General features: G+C 34.7%; 1 protein-coding gene across 1 annotated transcript in view; it reads right to left on the reverse strand.

The window, feature by feature from the left end:
• Positions 1–430: 430 nt before the first annotated feature.
• The window catches only part of KCNG3 (potassium voltage-gated channel modifier subfamily G member 3), a 40634-nt gene continuing 22442 nt past the window's right edge, over positions 431–18622 (reverse strand). The window contains exon 2 of the mRNA XM_051975177.1: positions 431–2167. Coding sequence (XP_051831137.1) covers positions 1522–2167 — 646 coding nt within the window. The 3' untranslated portion in view covers positions 431–1521. The remainder of the gene's footprint in view (positions 2168–18622) is intronic.

Raw genomic sequence — 18622 nt, forward strand, 5'->3', positions numbered from 1 at the left:
AACCCAATGAATATATTTATCAGTATCTTCCACTATACAGAAGTCAACATGTTTATACTATCTTTACAATTTTAAATATCAGATAAAAAGAGCAGAATTGTACTTTTCAGCTGTCTTAGCTGAATCAGTCTTATTACATAGGCAGTTCAACCGAATTCACCAAAATCAATCACTAAGACAACTGAATAAAAAGTTCTGATTAAAAACCTGTTAAATTTCAACAGCACAGAAACATCATCATAGTTAACTGGCCTGCAGGGCTAATTATAATATCATTACATCTGAAATTATATTCAGCATAGAGTTTGAAAAGTTACTTTCTAAAATAGCAGAATAGGAGTGTGTGTGTGTGTGTGTGTGTGTGTGTGTGTATGCATGCATATTTAGCTGAAGCTTAATACTCACTAATAATGTACTGGTGCACTTCTACTCATTGATCAAACTCTTTTTATTGATTTTGCAATGTTGGAACCAAAGCCTTATGCAGATTTCTAAAAACTCAGTATGATGCTTGAAGATTTCCAACAGCCCTGTGAAATAGAGAGTACATGTATTATTTTCCTCATTTTAGTGATGTGGAAACTGAGACTTTGAGAGGCCAGGTGATTTAGCTATGGTCACACAACTAATAAGTGCCTAAGACAGGACCAGCACCCAGTTCTCCTATTTCCACTTTCAGCACTCTTCATTGGGCCACAATATCTAATAGGGCAAAACCCTTTGATGCCATCAACTTGTTATGATATGATCTGATGAGAGGGTAACTTAGGAAACTCTTTTTGCTCTTAAATCACTTATGGATGGATATATAAGGAAACAAATAAAAGAAAAATCCAGCTGGACATTAAAGGAATACAACATTCAAAGTTCAACAAAGCTATAATATACAGTGAGTATTATAATTAGAGCAAAATATAACTAGTAAATTGAAAGAGATGCTGAAGAGTCAAAAATTATCCCTGTTTGCTTTATAGCCTCATTCAATAGCTTAAATTTTTTAGCCAAATCTTTTTAGTATGCATTGAGCCATTCTTGCATGCAGTATATATTTCTGGATTACTCCTGACAAAGATGTAAAAAAAAAAACTGCATACCATCAGGAAATAGAAATGCTTTCCCCCAACTAACCAAAATACTATAAATTCCAAACTTTTTTTCTGAGTACAAGCATTGAAATACATTTGGAAAATAAGACCTTTAAGTTTTTAAATATTTAAATAATATGTGCTTTTTGAAATCTGTAGTTATTCAAGGCAAAGAGGATAAATTCTAAATAATGTCCTGAAGTCTTCCTTTTGTCATTCTAAGAATCACCATGAGTTTCCTTCCTTAAGTTCCATCCTATTTCTTTCTTAATAAATGAAACATTCGCCTCCTCAGCTGGGCAGAATTACAATTACCCGACAAAGCTGATGACAACCTCCTTGTAGAAATCATCCAGCAAGAGACTCTTGTGGAGCACTTGATGTTTTCTTCGGTCAGCGGACGTGTAATACAAAGCAGTAGGAGAGCAGCAACACATCAATTCAGGAATTCAGCAGAGAGGCTCCTACTATATCTAGCAGATCTAAACTTGAGCTCATGGTAACATTGCACAAAGCTATGGTAGATAAAAGTTATGGGCAATGCCAATAGAACGATCCCACTCACTACACAAACTCCTCCAAGGATTCTTCCAGGCACTGTGATAGGATACATATCACCATAGCCAACCGTAGTCATAGAGATAATCACCCACCAGCAGGCAGCAGGGATGCTGGCATAATCTTTGTTGGATGTTTCCAGGTCCAGCCCATGTTCAAGAAGCTGAGAAAGTGCACTAAAGATTGCCATGGCAACACAAATAAAGACAAGTAACATAACCATTTCTCTATAACACCGTTTGAGAGTCAATCCAAGTGTCTGAAGTCCAATGAAATGACGGGCAAGCTTAATTACCCAAAAAATCCTCATCATTCTAAGTACTCTTAAGGTGACTCCAGCTCTCTGAAGTTGAGAGTTCTCTCCTGTAAAGACTGTCATTAACACTGAGATGTAATAGGGAGTGATTGCCAGTAAATCAATGATATTCAGGGGTCTCTTGACAAACTCACACTTGTTTTTGGAGACGATGAACCTCACAATGCACTCTGCAGTGAACCAACCTATACAGATGGCTTCAATTATCCTGTCAAGAGAACACAAAAAAGAATTGATCGTTTTATTTTGAAGCATTTTAATAGCACTCAGATTTTTTTTTCAGATAGTACAACACTGACATTAATTCAACTACTTTTCCAGAGAACACGAAGAACATAGACAACCCTATCCTTATCAGATCCACCACAATTTAATAACTGACAAAACAAAGAGTACAAATGCAAATTCATTAAATGTGATTAATTCCTTATTTATTTACAAATTCTAAAGTTTCCACCAAAGTTAATTAGATGTCAGGACCATTATTTCTGAAAAGCAAGCTCTTATTTAACAATATGCAATTAATTTGAAGCTATCAACAATATATAAACAATATAATGCACTCAGCTTTTCTCAAAGGTTCTATTTTTGCATTCAGCTAGATTGTCAGTTTTATATAAAGCTATATTTTACCTAGACTGAAAGTTTTTATAACAAATTAAATTTTTTTCAAGTTGAAATCACTGACTTTTCTATTCTTCATTTCTCATCCAATCCCACTTTGGGTTACATTTAGTGAGACACAACTCTCGGTAATAAAGAAGGACCATCTCTCTATACTCTGACCTATTCATATCACACTTGGATGGTTGTATTCAGATCCAAATGCTATAGAGTAAGAATTACATTGAAACCTGGAGAATCACTGGAGAGTGAAGAGTTTCATGTCATATGAGGCTTAGTTGAAAAAATTAGGAAGATTTAGTCTACAGAAGAGAAAATTCAAGGAGGATATCTTATCTTGGTTGTCTTCAAGTAACTGAAGGACTGCTAATCCTTTTTGGCCCTAGAGGTCAGATACATATACAAGAGACAAATTTAGGCTTGATAGGAAAAATTTCCCAAAGTTAGACCTATCCAAAAATGGTCCTAGCTTCTTTTAGGAGATAGAGGCTTCTGCCTCATTGGAGGGAGGTCTTAAAGCTAAAGGTGGATGAGCCTTTGTCAAGAATGTTATCCTGGGGATTCATTTCTAGGTACAAGTTGAACTTTGAATTCCTTCCACCTCTAAAAATTCCAGGATTTTGTGGTCTACTAGTCATAATTAACTCAGATTCCTTCTACCAGATGTACAATGAGGAAAAGATTCAGAATCAAAGAAAAGTGAAACAATCAAAGTCACCAGAAATCTAAGCCAAGCAATAATATTAAAAGTCATTATCTTATAGTTGTTTTTTGGTTTGGTTTTGGTTTTTTACATCTGAGGTGGAAAAATCAGCTAGTTAAAGCATGCATTCTTGTTGTTCAGTCATGTCCAAATCTTCATGGCCCCATTTTGAAATTTTTTTTAAACTTTACTTTTTTTGTTTGTTTTTGCTGAGGTAGTGGGGGTTAAGTGCCCAGGGTCACACAGCTAGAAAGTATTAGGTGTCTGAGGTCAAATTTGAACTCAAGTCCTCCCGACTTCAGGGTCAGTGCTCTATGCAACTTTGCTACTTAGTTGCCCCATTTTGAGGTTTTCTTAACATAGATATTAGAAAGGTTTGCCATTTCCTTCTCCAGATCATTTTACAGATAAAGAAACTGAGGCAAATAATGTTAAATGACTTGCACAGGATTATAGAGCTAGTAGCTATCTGAGGCCAGATTTGAATTCACAAAAATGAGTCTTTCTGATTCCAGGTCTGTCACTCTGTCCACTGTGCCACCTAGCTGCTTAAAAGTATGAGTTTATGCATGATGCATGTGTATAATAACTAATGCATAATGAAGCTGCAGGTCCATATTACCTAGTTACCTCCAAACAATAATTCTGTCTCATTGCAATAGACAGTATAGTGTTCATGCTAGCCAGTCATCCCACAAACTATGACATAATCCATCCTTTCTACTTAGAAAAAAGCCCTTCAAATCCCATGTCTTTATGATGGAGGTTTGTTGGTCTGGACCCTGGCTAAGGAAGCAAAATCATTAAAGAACACTATTTCAGATTGACTTTGAAAGATAATCCTAAATAGCATATATCACCTAGTTTCAACTTGCAAGCCATGCATTCAGATTTCAAGTGGGCTCCTCCAATAAACCTTTTGCCTATTCCATAATACTGTTTCTACCCCCTGAAAGGTTGAAGCCATCTTTCTATTAAGAACTAAGCTTTTCAGACTTATCATATCCCTTTTTCTCCAACTCTAGAAATCTTTTAAAGAAGAAGCCTGCAACACTGAAAAGCTCCCATGAAAACATTCAAGGACATGAGAACACAAGATAACTTCTCCTTCAGAATCTGACCAATGAGGGACCAGAGATTCAAACTGAGGCTCTGAGGTCTTTACCTAGTTGCATGGATCTCTGATAGTGGAAAAGACATCTCTTACCACAAAAGATGAGGTGATGAGGGTCCCTGTCTATAAGGATATATAGTCTTCAAGTTGGTGAAACCAGCCAGAAGAAAAAGTACCTTCTTCCATTAACAAACGATCTGTTTCTTTGTTTCATGTACCCCATCATGGGGTGCATTGCAACAGCAATGGAGAAATTGGGGATGGCATCAGCTATGCTGGTCCACCTGCCAGATTCCACCCTCACCAGACTAGGGAGACTATGAATAAAAATGTGACCATTTGGGGCTCTGTGCCCTGTAAAGCTCGTATAATAAGAAATTCATGAAACCTGAAGAATAGCAAGCTGTCTTCTTCCTAACATAAGGTTCTAACAAAAATAACACTGAGTCATTGTTTCTCCATGGTAAATGTAATGGGAAGAAGGAGGGAAGGGCAAGGAGGGAGGTGAAGGAAATGCTACTAAGTCAAGAATCGTGGAATCCCATATCAAATTTTCTAAATACAAAGCTTTGGGCAGTTATTTCTCTTAATTTCAAATGTTTTTATATACAAAGCTTTGGGAAGTTGTTTTGCTTAATTGTACCAAATGCAAGATTGGGTATGTGTATAGGTACTTAACAATATAGTTTTGTTAGACTTGCTTATCTCATAACATAAAATGCCATGTTGCTCCAATAGATAAAACACAGAATAGTGGTAGAGAGCTAAACCAGGAGACAGAAGCCTGGGTTTCAGTGCTCCTTTCTATCCTGTGTAACCTTGGATACATTACTTCCCCTCTTAGAAAGAAAAAGGAGGAACTTTGAACAGATGATCATTAAAGTCTCTTCCAGTTCAAAGATTCTATGAAATGAATTGTATTCCACAGGGATGTTCGTGAAAGAGCAAATTCCAGGACATTTTTTTTTTTGCTTAATTATTTCTACTAGCAGCCGAAATTGTAATCAGAGTAGAAAGATTATGAAAGAGGGAAATGCAGATAATGCAAAACCACTAAATGAAGCAATCTCATAGGGATGAGATAATGTTAGGAAGAAATCCTTCAGGTGTTTCCAATAATAAAGTCCACAGTAGTGCTATACATTAACTAGAAATGTATGCTACAGGAGATCCTATTAGAATAAAATGGTTGAATATTACTTTTACCTAAAAATATATTAAGTTGAATAAAATTAGTTCTCTAATAAGCACCTTATTCAACCCCCAAATGCTGTACAGGATGCCCCAAAAGTTTTACTGCAGTTTTTAAGCTATTAAAGCTTAGTAAAGTACACAAATATGAAAATATGTTTAGAATGACTGTACGTGTATAATCTATTTCAGAGAAAAAAATTGGAACTCAAAATCTTACAAAAATGAAAGCTGAAAACTCTTTTTATGTGTAATTTGAAAAATAAATACTATTGAGAAAAAAAAGACTGCAGTAAGACTTTTAGGACACTGTGTAATATAGGATCCATGACATGCCGTGTCAATAAATTTCAAACAGGGCTAAACCTATAAAAATTATATCTGGCTGGAATATGGGACACTGTATTCAACAAGATTCAACCTCTCTTAACAGCCCATGATTTTTAGTATTCTTCTTTCTACCTAAAAGATCTAAATAATGTATATTGGTTCTGACAGAGAATGTGAAAGGACCACAATTGTAGGTTTTGTCCCTCTGGCTTTAGAAATTTGAGGGCAACTCTCCAAAGACATAAATTAGTGAGAAGATGCAGGCCTATATTATCATGGGAAGGTTGCTTACCCACAAGCTCCCTAAATCAATGAAATCATGGGTCTGATCCCCAAGCTGTCTCATATCATAATACTTAAGGAAGGGTATAGACTGTGGAAACTATAGCATGCCATTCTCAGCATCTGTCTAGTTTGGAAATGCTAAAATAACTTTCAAACATGACTGTAACTATTCTTTAATAAAATGAGATTTTGGATATATGAACATATTTTGTTTTTGGGTGTTTTTTTTAAACAACCTGAGGCACACAAAGTACTTATTATTTTCATGGTTTATGAAAAATTGCAATATACTAGCTTCAAAATGACCAATTTAAATAAGCTGTCAACTAAAAATCCAGAAAATTAAAAAGTAAAGCTACTGACTCTATTTGTTTCAATTTCTTACAGAAGGGACAGCAATGTAGAACAATTTGTCACAACAAAGAAGTCTAAAGATCTACCTAGTATGTAGGTGATGATCTTACAAATAATAAAGACATGGAGGTAAGGTCAGCAATATTCTCATGGGCCATAGTAAGAGGTAATGTGTGAAAAGAAAAGATGTCAAGAAATATGTGTCATCTGATGCATTGTTGGTGGAGTTGTGAACGAATCCAACCATTCTGGAGAGCAATCTGGAATTATGCCCAAAAAGTTATCAAACTGTGCATACCCTTTGATCCAGCAGTGTTTCTATTGGGCTTATACCCCAAAGAAATACTAAAGAAGGGAAAGGGACCTGTATGTGCCAAAATGTTGGTAGCAGCCCTGTTTGTAGTGGCTAGAAACTGGAAAATGAATGGATGCCCATCAATTGGAGAATGGCTGGGTAAATTGTGGTATATGAATGTTATGGAATATTATTGCTCTGTAAGGAATGACCAGCAGGATGAATACAGAGAGGCTTGGAGAGACCTACATGGACTGATGCTAAGTGAGATGAGCAGAACCAGGAGATCATTATATACTTCGACAACGATATTGTATGAGGATGTATTCTGATGGAAGTGGATTTCTATGACAAAGAGACCTAACTGAGTTTCAATGGATAAATGATGGACAAAAACAGCTACACCCAAAGAAGGAACACTGGGAAACGAATGTGAACTATTTGCATTTTTGATTTTCTTCCCGAGTTATTTTTACTTTCTGAATCCAATTCTCACTGTGCAACAGGAGAACTGTTCGGTTCTGCAAATATGTATTGTATCTAGGATATACTGCAACATATTTAACATATATAGGACTGCTTGCCATCTTGGGGGGGGGGGGTGGAGGGAGGGAGGGGAAAAAAATGGAACATAAGCGAGTGCAAAGGATAATGTTGTAAAAAATCACCCTGGCATGGATTCTGTCAATACAAAGTTATTATTAAATAAAATAAAATTAAAATTAAAATAAAAAAGAAGTGAATGCAAAGGATAATGTTATAAAAAATTACCCTGGCATGAGTTCTATCAATAAAAAGTTATTTAAAAAAAGAAAAGAAAAAGAAATGTGTCATGTAGAAAGAGCATGGTGAACAGACAGGCAGTCAAAGTATTATGCTGGAATTCATAAAAATATTAAAAGACTAAGAGGAAGATCTCCAATGTGTTGAGTATATAGATCTATGAAGGACTCATAGAAGGAAATAAACTAGAATCATATATGATAAGAAGGCATGAATGATAGGAAAGATGATAGGTAAAGGGAGAACTTAACCCAATGAGATCATAAATTCATCAAAGCAATTAAAATTTGAAAATACTAATGTTTTATTTAATAACAATATTAACTGTGATGATATTCACTATACATCTTCTAATCCCTGAGTACTTAAAGGTCCTTGTTAATAGTAAGCATTTAATAAATGCTTGTTGACCTGACAACATGATATACAATAGGGCCCTTCCAAATTTGCTTCATCATTACAAAGGTACCTCCTATTACAGATATCTTTGCATTTCCTCTACTCAAGTAAAGGTCAAGTTAGCTTCAGAGCATAGAGAATAAGAGGCAGAAGGAATTAGATCCTACCTCTAGGAGTAATCCAGATTTTACCAGACTCTCTAGGGTAGTTATTCTCTGTATTCACTCCCTGCTCAGAAGTATTCTGAGGGCCGCAGAGACTCTGGAACCAAAAGAAAATCTAAGATGATATGAGGAAGAGCAAGATAGAGGGGAAAAAATGTTTGGTACCAAAAGTGGCTGAAAATCATACCACTTAGCAATGTAAAATCTTTTAAAACTGGCAGGAATGTAAAATGAGTATTTTTTTTTTTTTTTGCTAAGGCATGGGGTTAAATGACTTGCCTGGGGGGAGGAGGGTCTCACACCTAGGAAATATTGTGTCTGAGGCCAGATTTGAACTTAGATCCTCTTGACTTCAGGTCCAGTGATCTATCCATTGCATCTGGCTGCCCATGAAATAACTATTTTGTTATAATTACATGTCATATCATAGAGAACCTGATTAAAATCCAAAATTATAATATAGGACCAAGAGTTAAAACCTCAGCTCTTCTATTTACAGACTATGTAAACTTTGGAAAATTACTTCATTTGTAGAATGAGGGTACTGGATTGAAATATCCTTTCTTCCAATTCTACATTCTACAATAATTAGAAAGTGGAAAGATTTAAACAGGCTAAAGTTTAATAAAAGGCAACTGAGAAGAGAAAAATTAAACTAAATAAATATAAAATGACATAGCACTGAAAAATATCTTGTGGTCAAAGTAGACAACAAAGTAAATGGAAGAACTGAATTCAGCTTCAGGCTCTGCTATTTATTACTTCTGTAATTTTTAGTAAATCACTTAATCTCTCTGAGCTTCTTTTATTTATCTGTAACATAAGAGTATATAAATCCTGTGGGCCTATGTCACATTTATCACTATGATTAAAAAACAAGTATAATATCATCTGTGATAAGAAGAGGTAAAATGGTATGTATAAAGAACTAGTCCCAAGGTCGGCAGATCTGGGTTCAGAGGTCCTACCTCTGACACCTACTGACTGGAAGACCCTGTACTAATCATTTAATTTCACAAAGCTAAGAAAAAATTAGATGAAATATATTTGGAAATTGCTTGTATGGTCTGAGCCTGGGAGGAAGGAAGATTTCATTTTTTCAGTACTGTTTGAAGAAAGAATATGAAGGGGCTATAGTTATAGGTTTTGCCCCTCTGGACTTAGAAGTGTGAGGACAATTTTCCAAAGACATAAGTAGTGAGAAGATGCATGCCTACATTAGCATAGGAAGTTTCCTCACCCATAAATTCCCTATGTCAGTGAAATCACGGATACAGTCCCCATCCTGTCTCATATCATATAAGGGTGTAGAATGTGAAAACTATAGGGTGCCATTCTCAACATCTGTCAGACTAGTTTGGGAATGCTAAAAATAACCTTCAAAAAAGAATATAATTATTCTTTAAAACCACAAATAAACACTGAGATATTGACAATTTTTAATTTTTGAATTGGTGGACAATAAAACAGAATGGAAGATGCTTAAAGTGAAACAGAAGGGCTTTAGATTAAATATTAGATGAATCCCCTGATTGTAAAGTCTGTGAATCTAAAGTATCACATTTGGTGACAAAAGGAGACCTAATTCCCTCCTATAACTATGTTAAATAAACAAACAGATCTGCCTTTCCAGTGGGTGGTTTAAATACTGTTTTTCTTAGAGGCAGTGAAATGGATTGAATGAGCAATTAAGGTCATTTTTGGTCCTATGAGTCTATGAATTCATGAAACACAAAACATTTAGTCTATCACTTAGATAATCTTTAAAATGCAGTAGACATTTAAGATTCAAATTTATAGCTTTTGGCAGAGATCCTCAGAGCTTCGTGTTCCTTTGAAACACACAGAAATGTACAAATGATATGCAGTTATAAATAATCAAGATATTTAGCAGATTATTTACATTTCCTTTCCAAAAGTCACAATTTCTTCATTTTGAATCATCCAACATCAATTGAGCTTCTATTCCTCTCATCATAAAAGAACACTAGCTAGGTACACAGAGTGCAAGGGGATGGGGATGAGGGGGGAAAGGAGCACCCTATAACCCCAACTTTTTTCTTATCCTCCTCTCAAACAATGCTTGCCTAGAAGGGTATAGGCAGTAGACAGCATGAACCAAATAAGAAAGTTGTAATACTGTAAACGGGAGAAAACTAAATCTTTCTTACTTCTAACTGAAAGGCAATTTCCAAACAGATTTCTAATTCATTGTGACCATGACTATAAAGTAATGACACTAGTTTATATAAACCACACATAGCAATTAGACTTCTCTTGGGAGGCCCATGTCCCTAGAAGATTTTGTTTCCCTATTTATAGGGAAAGAATCTCTTTAATGTATCTGATAAAACTTTTTCCTCTTAAAAAAAAACCCCACAAACAAACATGTTTATTTCTTAATTCTCTTGTCTTTCACAAAATAAATTCAAGGAAATGTTTGAGATATATTCCTTTACACAGAATAAAGTAAAATTATCTTGTATTTATCTATAAAGAGAGACAAAGACAGAGAGACAGAGAAGCAGGGCCTTTATTAAGCTCTTATTAAGTGCCAGGTTCTGTGCCAAGTGCTAGAAATACAAATACAAGCAAACAAGATTCACTACCCTCAAGGAGATAATGACTCATAATGTCAAATTGTGGAATGGGGACACAACGAAAGATCCTAAACCCTAGTACTTGAGAGAGCAATTTGTAGGTACCAAGCCAATTTCTCAACTGAGAATAAGGGGGTTAACTTCCAGTCAATGCCAGATCCTAATTCCCTTAGGGGAAGGTCCTCCATGTCTGGGAAACTCTGAAGGGATCAACTTTCCTTCTGAATTAGAAAGTTGATTTCCTTTGCTTTCCCCATTCAACATCAAATCAGGCACTTGCTGAGAACTAAGCAGGCAGTCATCTTTGGTAAACTTCATTAAAAATGTTCCTTATTTGTTGAAACTGTCCAACTTTGTATTTCAGTATGGTTGTGATTTTCACATATACATGTGGGATTCTAAAAGATCTTCATACACATACTATTTATTGTGAGACCTTTTCCTGTGTAGCATTGGGGAAGCAAGTGAAAATTACTTTCCTTTTATCTCCCAAGAAACCCTGGGACGATTATTCTGGATTAGGGACACAGACAATGCTTTTGAAATGTAGCACTCCTTATCTGTCAAATGGCAACAGTTTATTCAAAGGGCTGTTCAGTAATACAACCTCTTCATTTGGAAGCTAAGCTTGTCAAAAAAGAGGCAAAAATAGCCCCTATCTTCAAGGTTATCCTAACATGGGACATGTAACTAAATAGGTATACACAAGATACATATGGAGTAGTTAGAAAATAACCTTTAAAGAGGAAAGCTTCTGCACCTAGTGAGAGAGAGTGAATCTGAAGCTCAAATGAACGAAGTAATTATTAAGTGTTTACAATGAGCAAAACACTATGAGAAGCCTTGGGGATATAAAATAATAAAGAAAAATAGTCCTTTTTTCAAAAGCCTCACATTCTAATAGTGAAGACAGCACATAGATGGCTTCAGTTCCAAGTCAGATAGAAAGATACAGTAGGGTACTGTAACAATATAGATGTTATTTCTTTATTTATTTATTTCCACTGGAAAAAACCCTATCACTTTCTGATACTAGACCATTTCATAGTGCCAGAAACTCTGGTGGCAAGAATTTTTTTGGTGACATTTGAACTGAGTCTCAAAGAAAATCAGAGATTCTATAAGGTGAAGATGAAGAGGAAGAAGCTTCCAAGGCATAAAGGAGAGCCAGTATAAATACGCCCATTCATTTCTATATTTTCATCACACTGCTCTCTCTTGATTCTCTGCCCCTCTGCCACTTTTTCTCAGCCTCCATTTTCAGGTTCTTTACACATGATACTTTGTATAAATCAGAGTTCTCTCTTGTCTTGGGCCCCTTTTTCCTTTTTGCCCTATCCTATCTGACTTGGGGATCTCTTCAGCTCCTATGACTTAAATTATCATACCTACATAGATAACACCTAAATCCATATATCCAAGCTAAAAATCTTCAGTCAAGTATCTCTAACTGCATCTTCAACATCTAAAACTGAATATATCATTGGTATCTCACACTCAAATATCTAAAGCAGAACTCATTATCTTTCCTACCAAATCCTTCCTCATCACAAACTTCCCTAAATACTATTGAGAGTATTACCATATCCCCAGTCATCCAGGCTCAGAATCTGAGTGTCATCCTGTACTCTTCACTTCTACTCAAGCTGTCAGGGGCCTATCATGGGCAAGACATTCTCCCAAATTTTGTCATGTCTACTTTCATAACATCTTTCATATTTGTTCTCTCTTCTTGAATGATAAATCCCCCTTAGTTTATCACCTCTTGCTTGCATTATTGAAATAGCCTTTTTAAAAATTGGTATTATGTTTTCACTTCACATAAATTCTCCCTACTCTTCCTTGTACAAAGCAAAGCCATATGAAAGAATTTTTTGAAAGAAAAAAAGAGACAGGAGGAAGGAAAAATCAATAAAACTCATTAATACAATGAAAAAATTGTCAATATAAGCAATAATCTACATGGGATGGATCCTCACCAATGCAAAGGAGTAAGATCTTCTCATATCTCTTCTTTGGGAATAAGCTTGTTCTTTGTAATTTTACAGCATTTATTTTCTATTGACCTATGATTCTTCTTTGCATTTATACTGTTGTAGTCTTGAAACTGCTAACCTAACTTTATTTCAGTTCATGTAAGTCTTTCCATGATTCTATGTCAAACAGGACAATTCATCTCCTATGTCTGGAATGCCCTGCCTCTTAATGTCCACTTTTTTTTTCTCTGGATTCATTCAGGTGTGGCTCAAGGCCTGAGTTCTACAAGAATGAGGACAGAAGGTAGAATGTGAAACTCCTCCCAAAGCTTTCTTTTACAGAAGGCAGGATTTGGAATTTCCCATCTTCCCCCAACCCCCAGGTGCTGACAATACTTCCTTTCATTTTCTCTGTATGCCTCTTTTATAGACCTAGTTACTTATAAAATATCTTCCCCATTAAGGTATAAGCTCTTTGAAGGAAGGTACTGCTTTTTTTGCCTTTTTTTTAATAATGCACTTAGCACCATATTTGACATATAGATCTTATTAAATGCTTTTTGACTAGCCATAATAATTTACGTAAAAATAACACAAAATGATAATAATAGCTAACATTTATATGCCACTGTGCTAAATGCTTACAATTATTCTCTCATTTGAACTTCACAATGATCCTGGGAAGTAAGTGCAAAAAATATTCAAAAGCCAACTAATCTTTGTCATGACCAATCTTGGCTCCATGGAAGAAGCATGAAAGTACCTACTCCATTGGAGTTCACAATGAAGGAATGATGGGTGTAGTATGGTACTTACACTGTTGAGCATAATGAAGTGATACAGTGACTAAAGTCATTTGGTGATAGAAGGCAGTATATTCAGAAATGACTGTGATGTAACAAGTGAAAGAGTTAATAAAATTTCTTTTAAAAACAATAGCAAAGAATATATGTGTGCCCTAGGACCCTACTCAAATAAAACAGACCTGACTACAAATAAAACTTCCTATATATGCCATGACAAAGTCATTCAGTAAGGATACTTAAATCAATTGCTGTGATTTGAAAGAAAAATTTCAAGACCCTAATAATAACACCAGGAGCTATGATGATTGTATAAATTTGAGGGGTGAGGAACCTTAGACATCATCTAATGTAATGGACTTATTTTAAAGATGATTAAATGGAGGTTCAAAGGGGCTGAGAGATTATTTGATGAATATAAATCATATAGTTGTTTTTTAAGTGCCCTTTCCCCTTTTCCTCTGCCTAGTCTCATTCATGACCAGTTAAGGAAAAGAGAAATTTCAAACTCTTTAGTCTGAGATTTCAATCTTTTAATCAAGCTTAGCTCTACTCTAGTTGGCAAATGTTTAGAAAATAAAGATATCTCTTTATAGAGAACAGTAACCAATAGCATAGGTTACTCTGAAAAGCATATTATATCTTAGGAATAGAGTCCTTTATTAGTTCCATAGGCCAAATAGCGAGGTGGTAATATTCATCAACCAAGTAAATATTAATTCCATGAGTTTTACTGCAATTTCAGCAGCCACAAGGAGCTATGCATGAAGCACACCAAATTGATCACCATATAGGTATAATGGAGAACTAAATAATTACCCAGTGAATTTGATCAATACCGACAACTAATATTTATCATTCCCTTTATTTCCTCAATAACAGATTTATGAGCCTGAATTATTTAAAGAATTGCATTAACTCTCCTCTTGATTTTTACATATGTAGCTATAATAAGAGACGAAGGCTATATACAGTAACTCATTACATTATAAATGCAATTTATTTAGTCCTGACCTCTCTGGATTATTACAGATCAAATTCCCTATAAAACTGCTTTCTCTATTTTCCTTAGGCTATTATGAAATATCAGTTAGGAGTCCATGGTTTTCTATCCTATACGTCAAATATAATGTCTTTAATTAGTTAACCAGAAAATATCAGGGAATTTTTATTCTTTAGAGGCTAAGAAACACACATTGTAAAAGAATGCACTAAGAATAAACAGGCTCACAACTAGACAGAAGCAACTAAATGAAATCCTTTGGTGCATATGGTTCACCAAAGCAAATCTTTCCAGTGGCAAAAACATCAAGAAAACCAGAAATGAGTCAGTCTTAACTCATTGCTGAAATAGACCACACTTTTAAATCAGAACAGCCTTGGAACCATGTCTATATATCAACTTCAATTATCACAATATTTCCAAACACTTGAATGTTTAGTCCTAAGGAAAAAAAAATCATAATTTAAGCCAGTTTTCTACATTAACAAGGTTAATGATTTACAGAACTAAAAACACAGCTCTAGATTATTGAAGACAAATCTCTAAGAACTAGGCTACATTCTCTTTTATAAAGAAAAAGTTAATTATTTTTAATATTAATTGTTAAATTGGCTCTATAATAATATAGCTAGCAATATTATGGCACTCTTTGGATTCAAGGAATATTACAAATATCCCCTCTTTTTTTCTCACAATAACCCTGGAGGTAGATGCTATTATCATTCCCATTTTATGGATATAGAAACTGAGACACAGAGAGTTTAAGTGACTTGCATAGGATCACAAAGTTAGTGTCTGAGGCCAAATATGGACATAGATTTAAACAACTGCTACTTGTTAATGATTCCAGAGTCCCAAGTTTTAAGAAAAATTTCAGTTGTTATTGAATTATAATTGTAATTATAAATAACATAAATAATATTTATGCAAATGATTTCAACATTTTAAAACAGGGGAAGAAATTATCCTGCTTCAGAAAACTTCCTTAAATTGTTATTATCCTGCTAAAATGCAAATATGGAAGACAAGTTAAAAAGTGAAATTATATTTCTTAAATTCTCAAAATACTAAATCTTCTATTAAAGAGAGTCTTGTTAGGTTTTAAACACAGAAGAACAAAGTATTGTTTTTAGCCCCTTTGTCAAAAAGCATATTAGGCATTTAGAAATTGAAGAAATTTGGAGCTAGAAAGAACCTTAAAACAGCATGGTGGAAAAAATTGTGAATTTAGAATCAGGAATATCTGGATTCCAATAGTGCTTCATCCACTTAACAGTTATATGCTTCTGGGAAAATTACTCAATATTTCTGAGTCTCAGTTTCCTTACCTGCAAAATGGAGATGATAATATTTGTATTACCTACCTGGAGGGTAACATAAAGACAACAGGAGATGATGTAGGTAAAGCCCTTTGAAAAAGAAGATACAGGACTGGCCTACTGTCACAAAGCTAATTGGTGGCAGAAGAGAGACAAAAAAATATCATTGATTTCTATTCCAAGTTCTTTCCATTACATATTATGCATCAAAATATTTCTCCAAAGGGTATATTTTTATTCAAAACATACTACCATGTATATAATTTTTTGTAATAATGTTAATGACTTCAGATATACACCAATGCAAAGAATATAGTTCATAAGGATACACAAAGATATAAATAACCTGTCACCAGTATCAGTGAGATGGTAGTAATGTAAGGTTAAACCTTGTCCAAAAGGAATAAATTAGATAATCCCTCTCTAGAGGGATTTCTATCTATATATCTTATAGTCATTTCACCTTTATTCAAAACAGAAGTCACTATCTTTCCCCCAATTACACCTCCCTTCCTAAGTTTTCCATTTCTCTTGAAGGCATCTATTGTTCTATCATTCCATCACTCCTGACACCTTATACAATCTCATCAGGCCCTCCAATACTACCATTTCTCAAGTATTTTCCAAAGTCATTACTATATTTCCTATTCTATTTTTCCTCTTTTCCCAATCTTGACCAACCAGTAAACCAATTCAAATTATATTATCCTCTATCCTCAAATTATTTTGTCCTCTTGTTCACACACACCTTGGCAAATCAACTATATTATCATCCACTCCTTCTACTTCAGTGCTGTTTAATGAAGCTGGAGAAAACTACACAATTGAGGCAAATGGATACATTACCAGATTATCCAATCTCAATTGGGTCCTATCACAACAAGACAGTACTTTTACTTTCTATACAATTCTTCAATTTCTTGCCTATTGTATAAAGTACTGCCATAGAGACATCTGACTCTATAAATGGCCAATTCTGTCCCAGAGTTCATTAGTTTGGTGATTTTTATTTTGGTCTTGTAATTTGTGGGAAAGAAATACAGAAATATCTTCCATTCTACAAACAAAATAGGAGGAAAACTAAAGAGCAAAATCAAAGATTTACATTTGATCTTTGGATGCCAGCGCTGCACATTCTAAAGTGACTATCCAAAATCCCATCACTGATTAGTTGGATTTTCAGAGCAAGACTACCATGTTTCCTTAAGATTTACAAGGTAGCAACAAGTCTCAGTTAACCAATCAAAGACTTGAAAATTTTTATGAAGACTATTGTGTGAGATGATTCAAACCAGTTCCACTTGTTCAGTAATGAAGAGACCCATCTACACCCAGAGAAAGAACAGTGGGAACCACGACATAGCATTCCTACTTTCTCTGTTATTTGCTTGCATTTTGTTTTCTTTCTTGGGTTTTCTTTTTCTTCCTTCTTGATTTGATTTTTCTTGTGCAACAAGATAACTGTATAAATATATATACATATATTGGATTTAATATGTATTTTAACATATTTAACATGTATTGGATTACCTGCCAGCTAGGGAAAGAGGTGAGGGGAAGGAGGGGAAAATTTGGAACAAAAGGTTTTGCAAGGGTCAATGATGAAAAAATTACCTATGCATGTTTTGTAAATAAAAAGCTTTAAGTACAGATTTAAAAAAAAAAAAAAAAGACTTTATGGTGTGAAAAATCCTGAAAAAGGGAAGTAGGATTAAATTGACAGAAAGACCATTCAGATAGGATAAGGAAATTTAAGCATGCCCTCTGGGTCTTCTATAAAATAGGAATTCACTGCAAAATGAGAGGATAGGGATTTGGACTCCAGAGAGATTTTGAGGGGCTGGCAGTGAAGAGGAAGGAGAGGAGATATTCAGAACTTGGCCAGAAAGAATCAATAGCCCAGGGGCAACCATCAAAAGCAGAAAGAAAAATAGGACTGATCTGTGGCAGCAAAGGAAGATACTAAGGAGGACCATCAGCCCTACAGGCATCTCAAAGCAAAAAGTTCAGGATGACAACACTAGTTATATCAACTACCTTGTGGTCTTAAGAAAATTCTTTCCCTAACTTCCCCTGCCAATATTTCTCTATAAACAAACATGGGAATATGTTATGTTGCTTCTCCATCCAAGTATTTCTAGTAACCTGAATTTTGTCTCAACCACAGAGAAGATAGCATTACCTAAAGACAGAATTAAATGAAAGTTAAAGAGAGCCAAACCTCTGCCAAAATATGACTTTTTCCTAAGACTTTAAGAATTTGTAACTATTCTAACTTTTTTGTCTAATATGCCTAAAATAGGAGAGGAAAAATAAATCCGAGGGGTTATTATATTGTCCTTCATTTTAATATGAATGAATTACTGCAACAAAGTATTATTTTAAAATATACCATAATTTAAATACTTCTAAACCTAATGCCGATAAATCCCTAAGGCAAATGATAGCTTGTGTAGGACAAGCATCCTGAGCTCTAAATCATCTTCAGCCAATCTCCTGTGAACAGGTTCATGGGCAAATCTCAATACTCTCTTCCTGGAGCTCTCCCACTTCTTACACATACTACATGCCACCATTGTGTGTGTGATACTCTCTTGGAACTCATTTTTTGAGATGTTGTTATTGTTATTTCCTCTTGTTATTGAGATTTTTTTTCATTAGTTATTTTACTTCATTCTTGTTACTGGAATTTTTAGTGATGATTTTGAGTTTGGAGCTGA

This window comes from Antechinus flavipes, chromosome 2, assembly GCF_016432865.1.
Source record: "Antechinus flavipes isolate AdamAnt ecotype Samford, QLD, Australia chromosome 2, AdamAnt_v2, whole genome shotgun sequence".
In the NCBI taxonomy this organism is placed as follows: domain Eukaryota; kingdom Metazoa; phylum Chordata; class Mammalia; order Dasyuromorphia; family Dasyuridae; genus Antechinus; species Antechinus flavipes.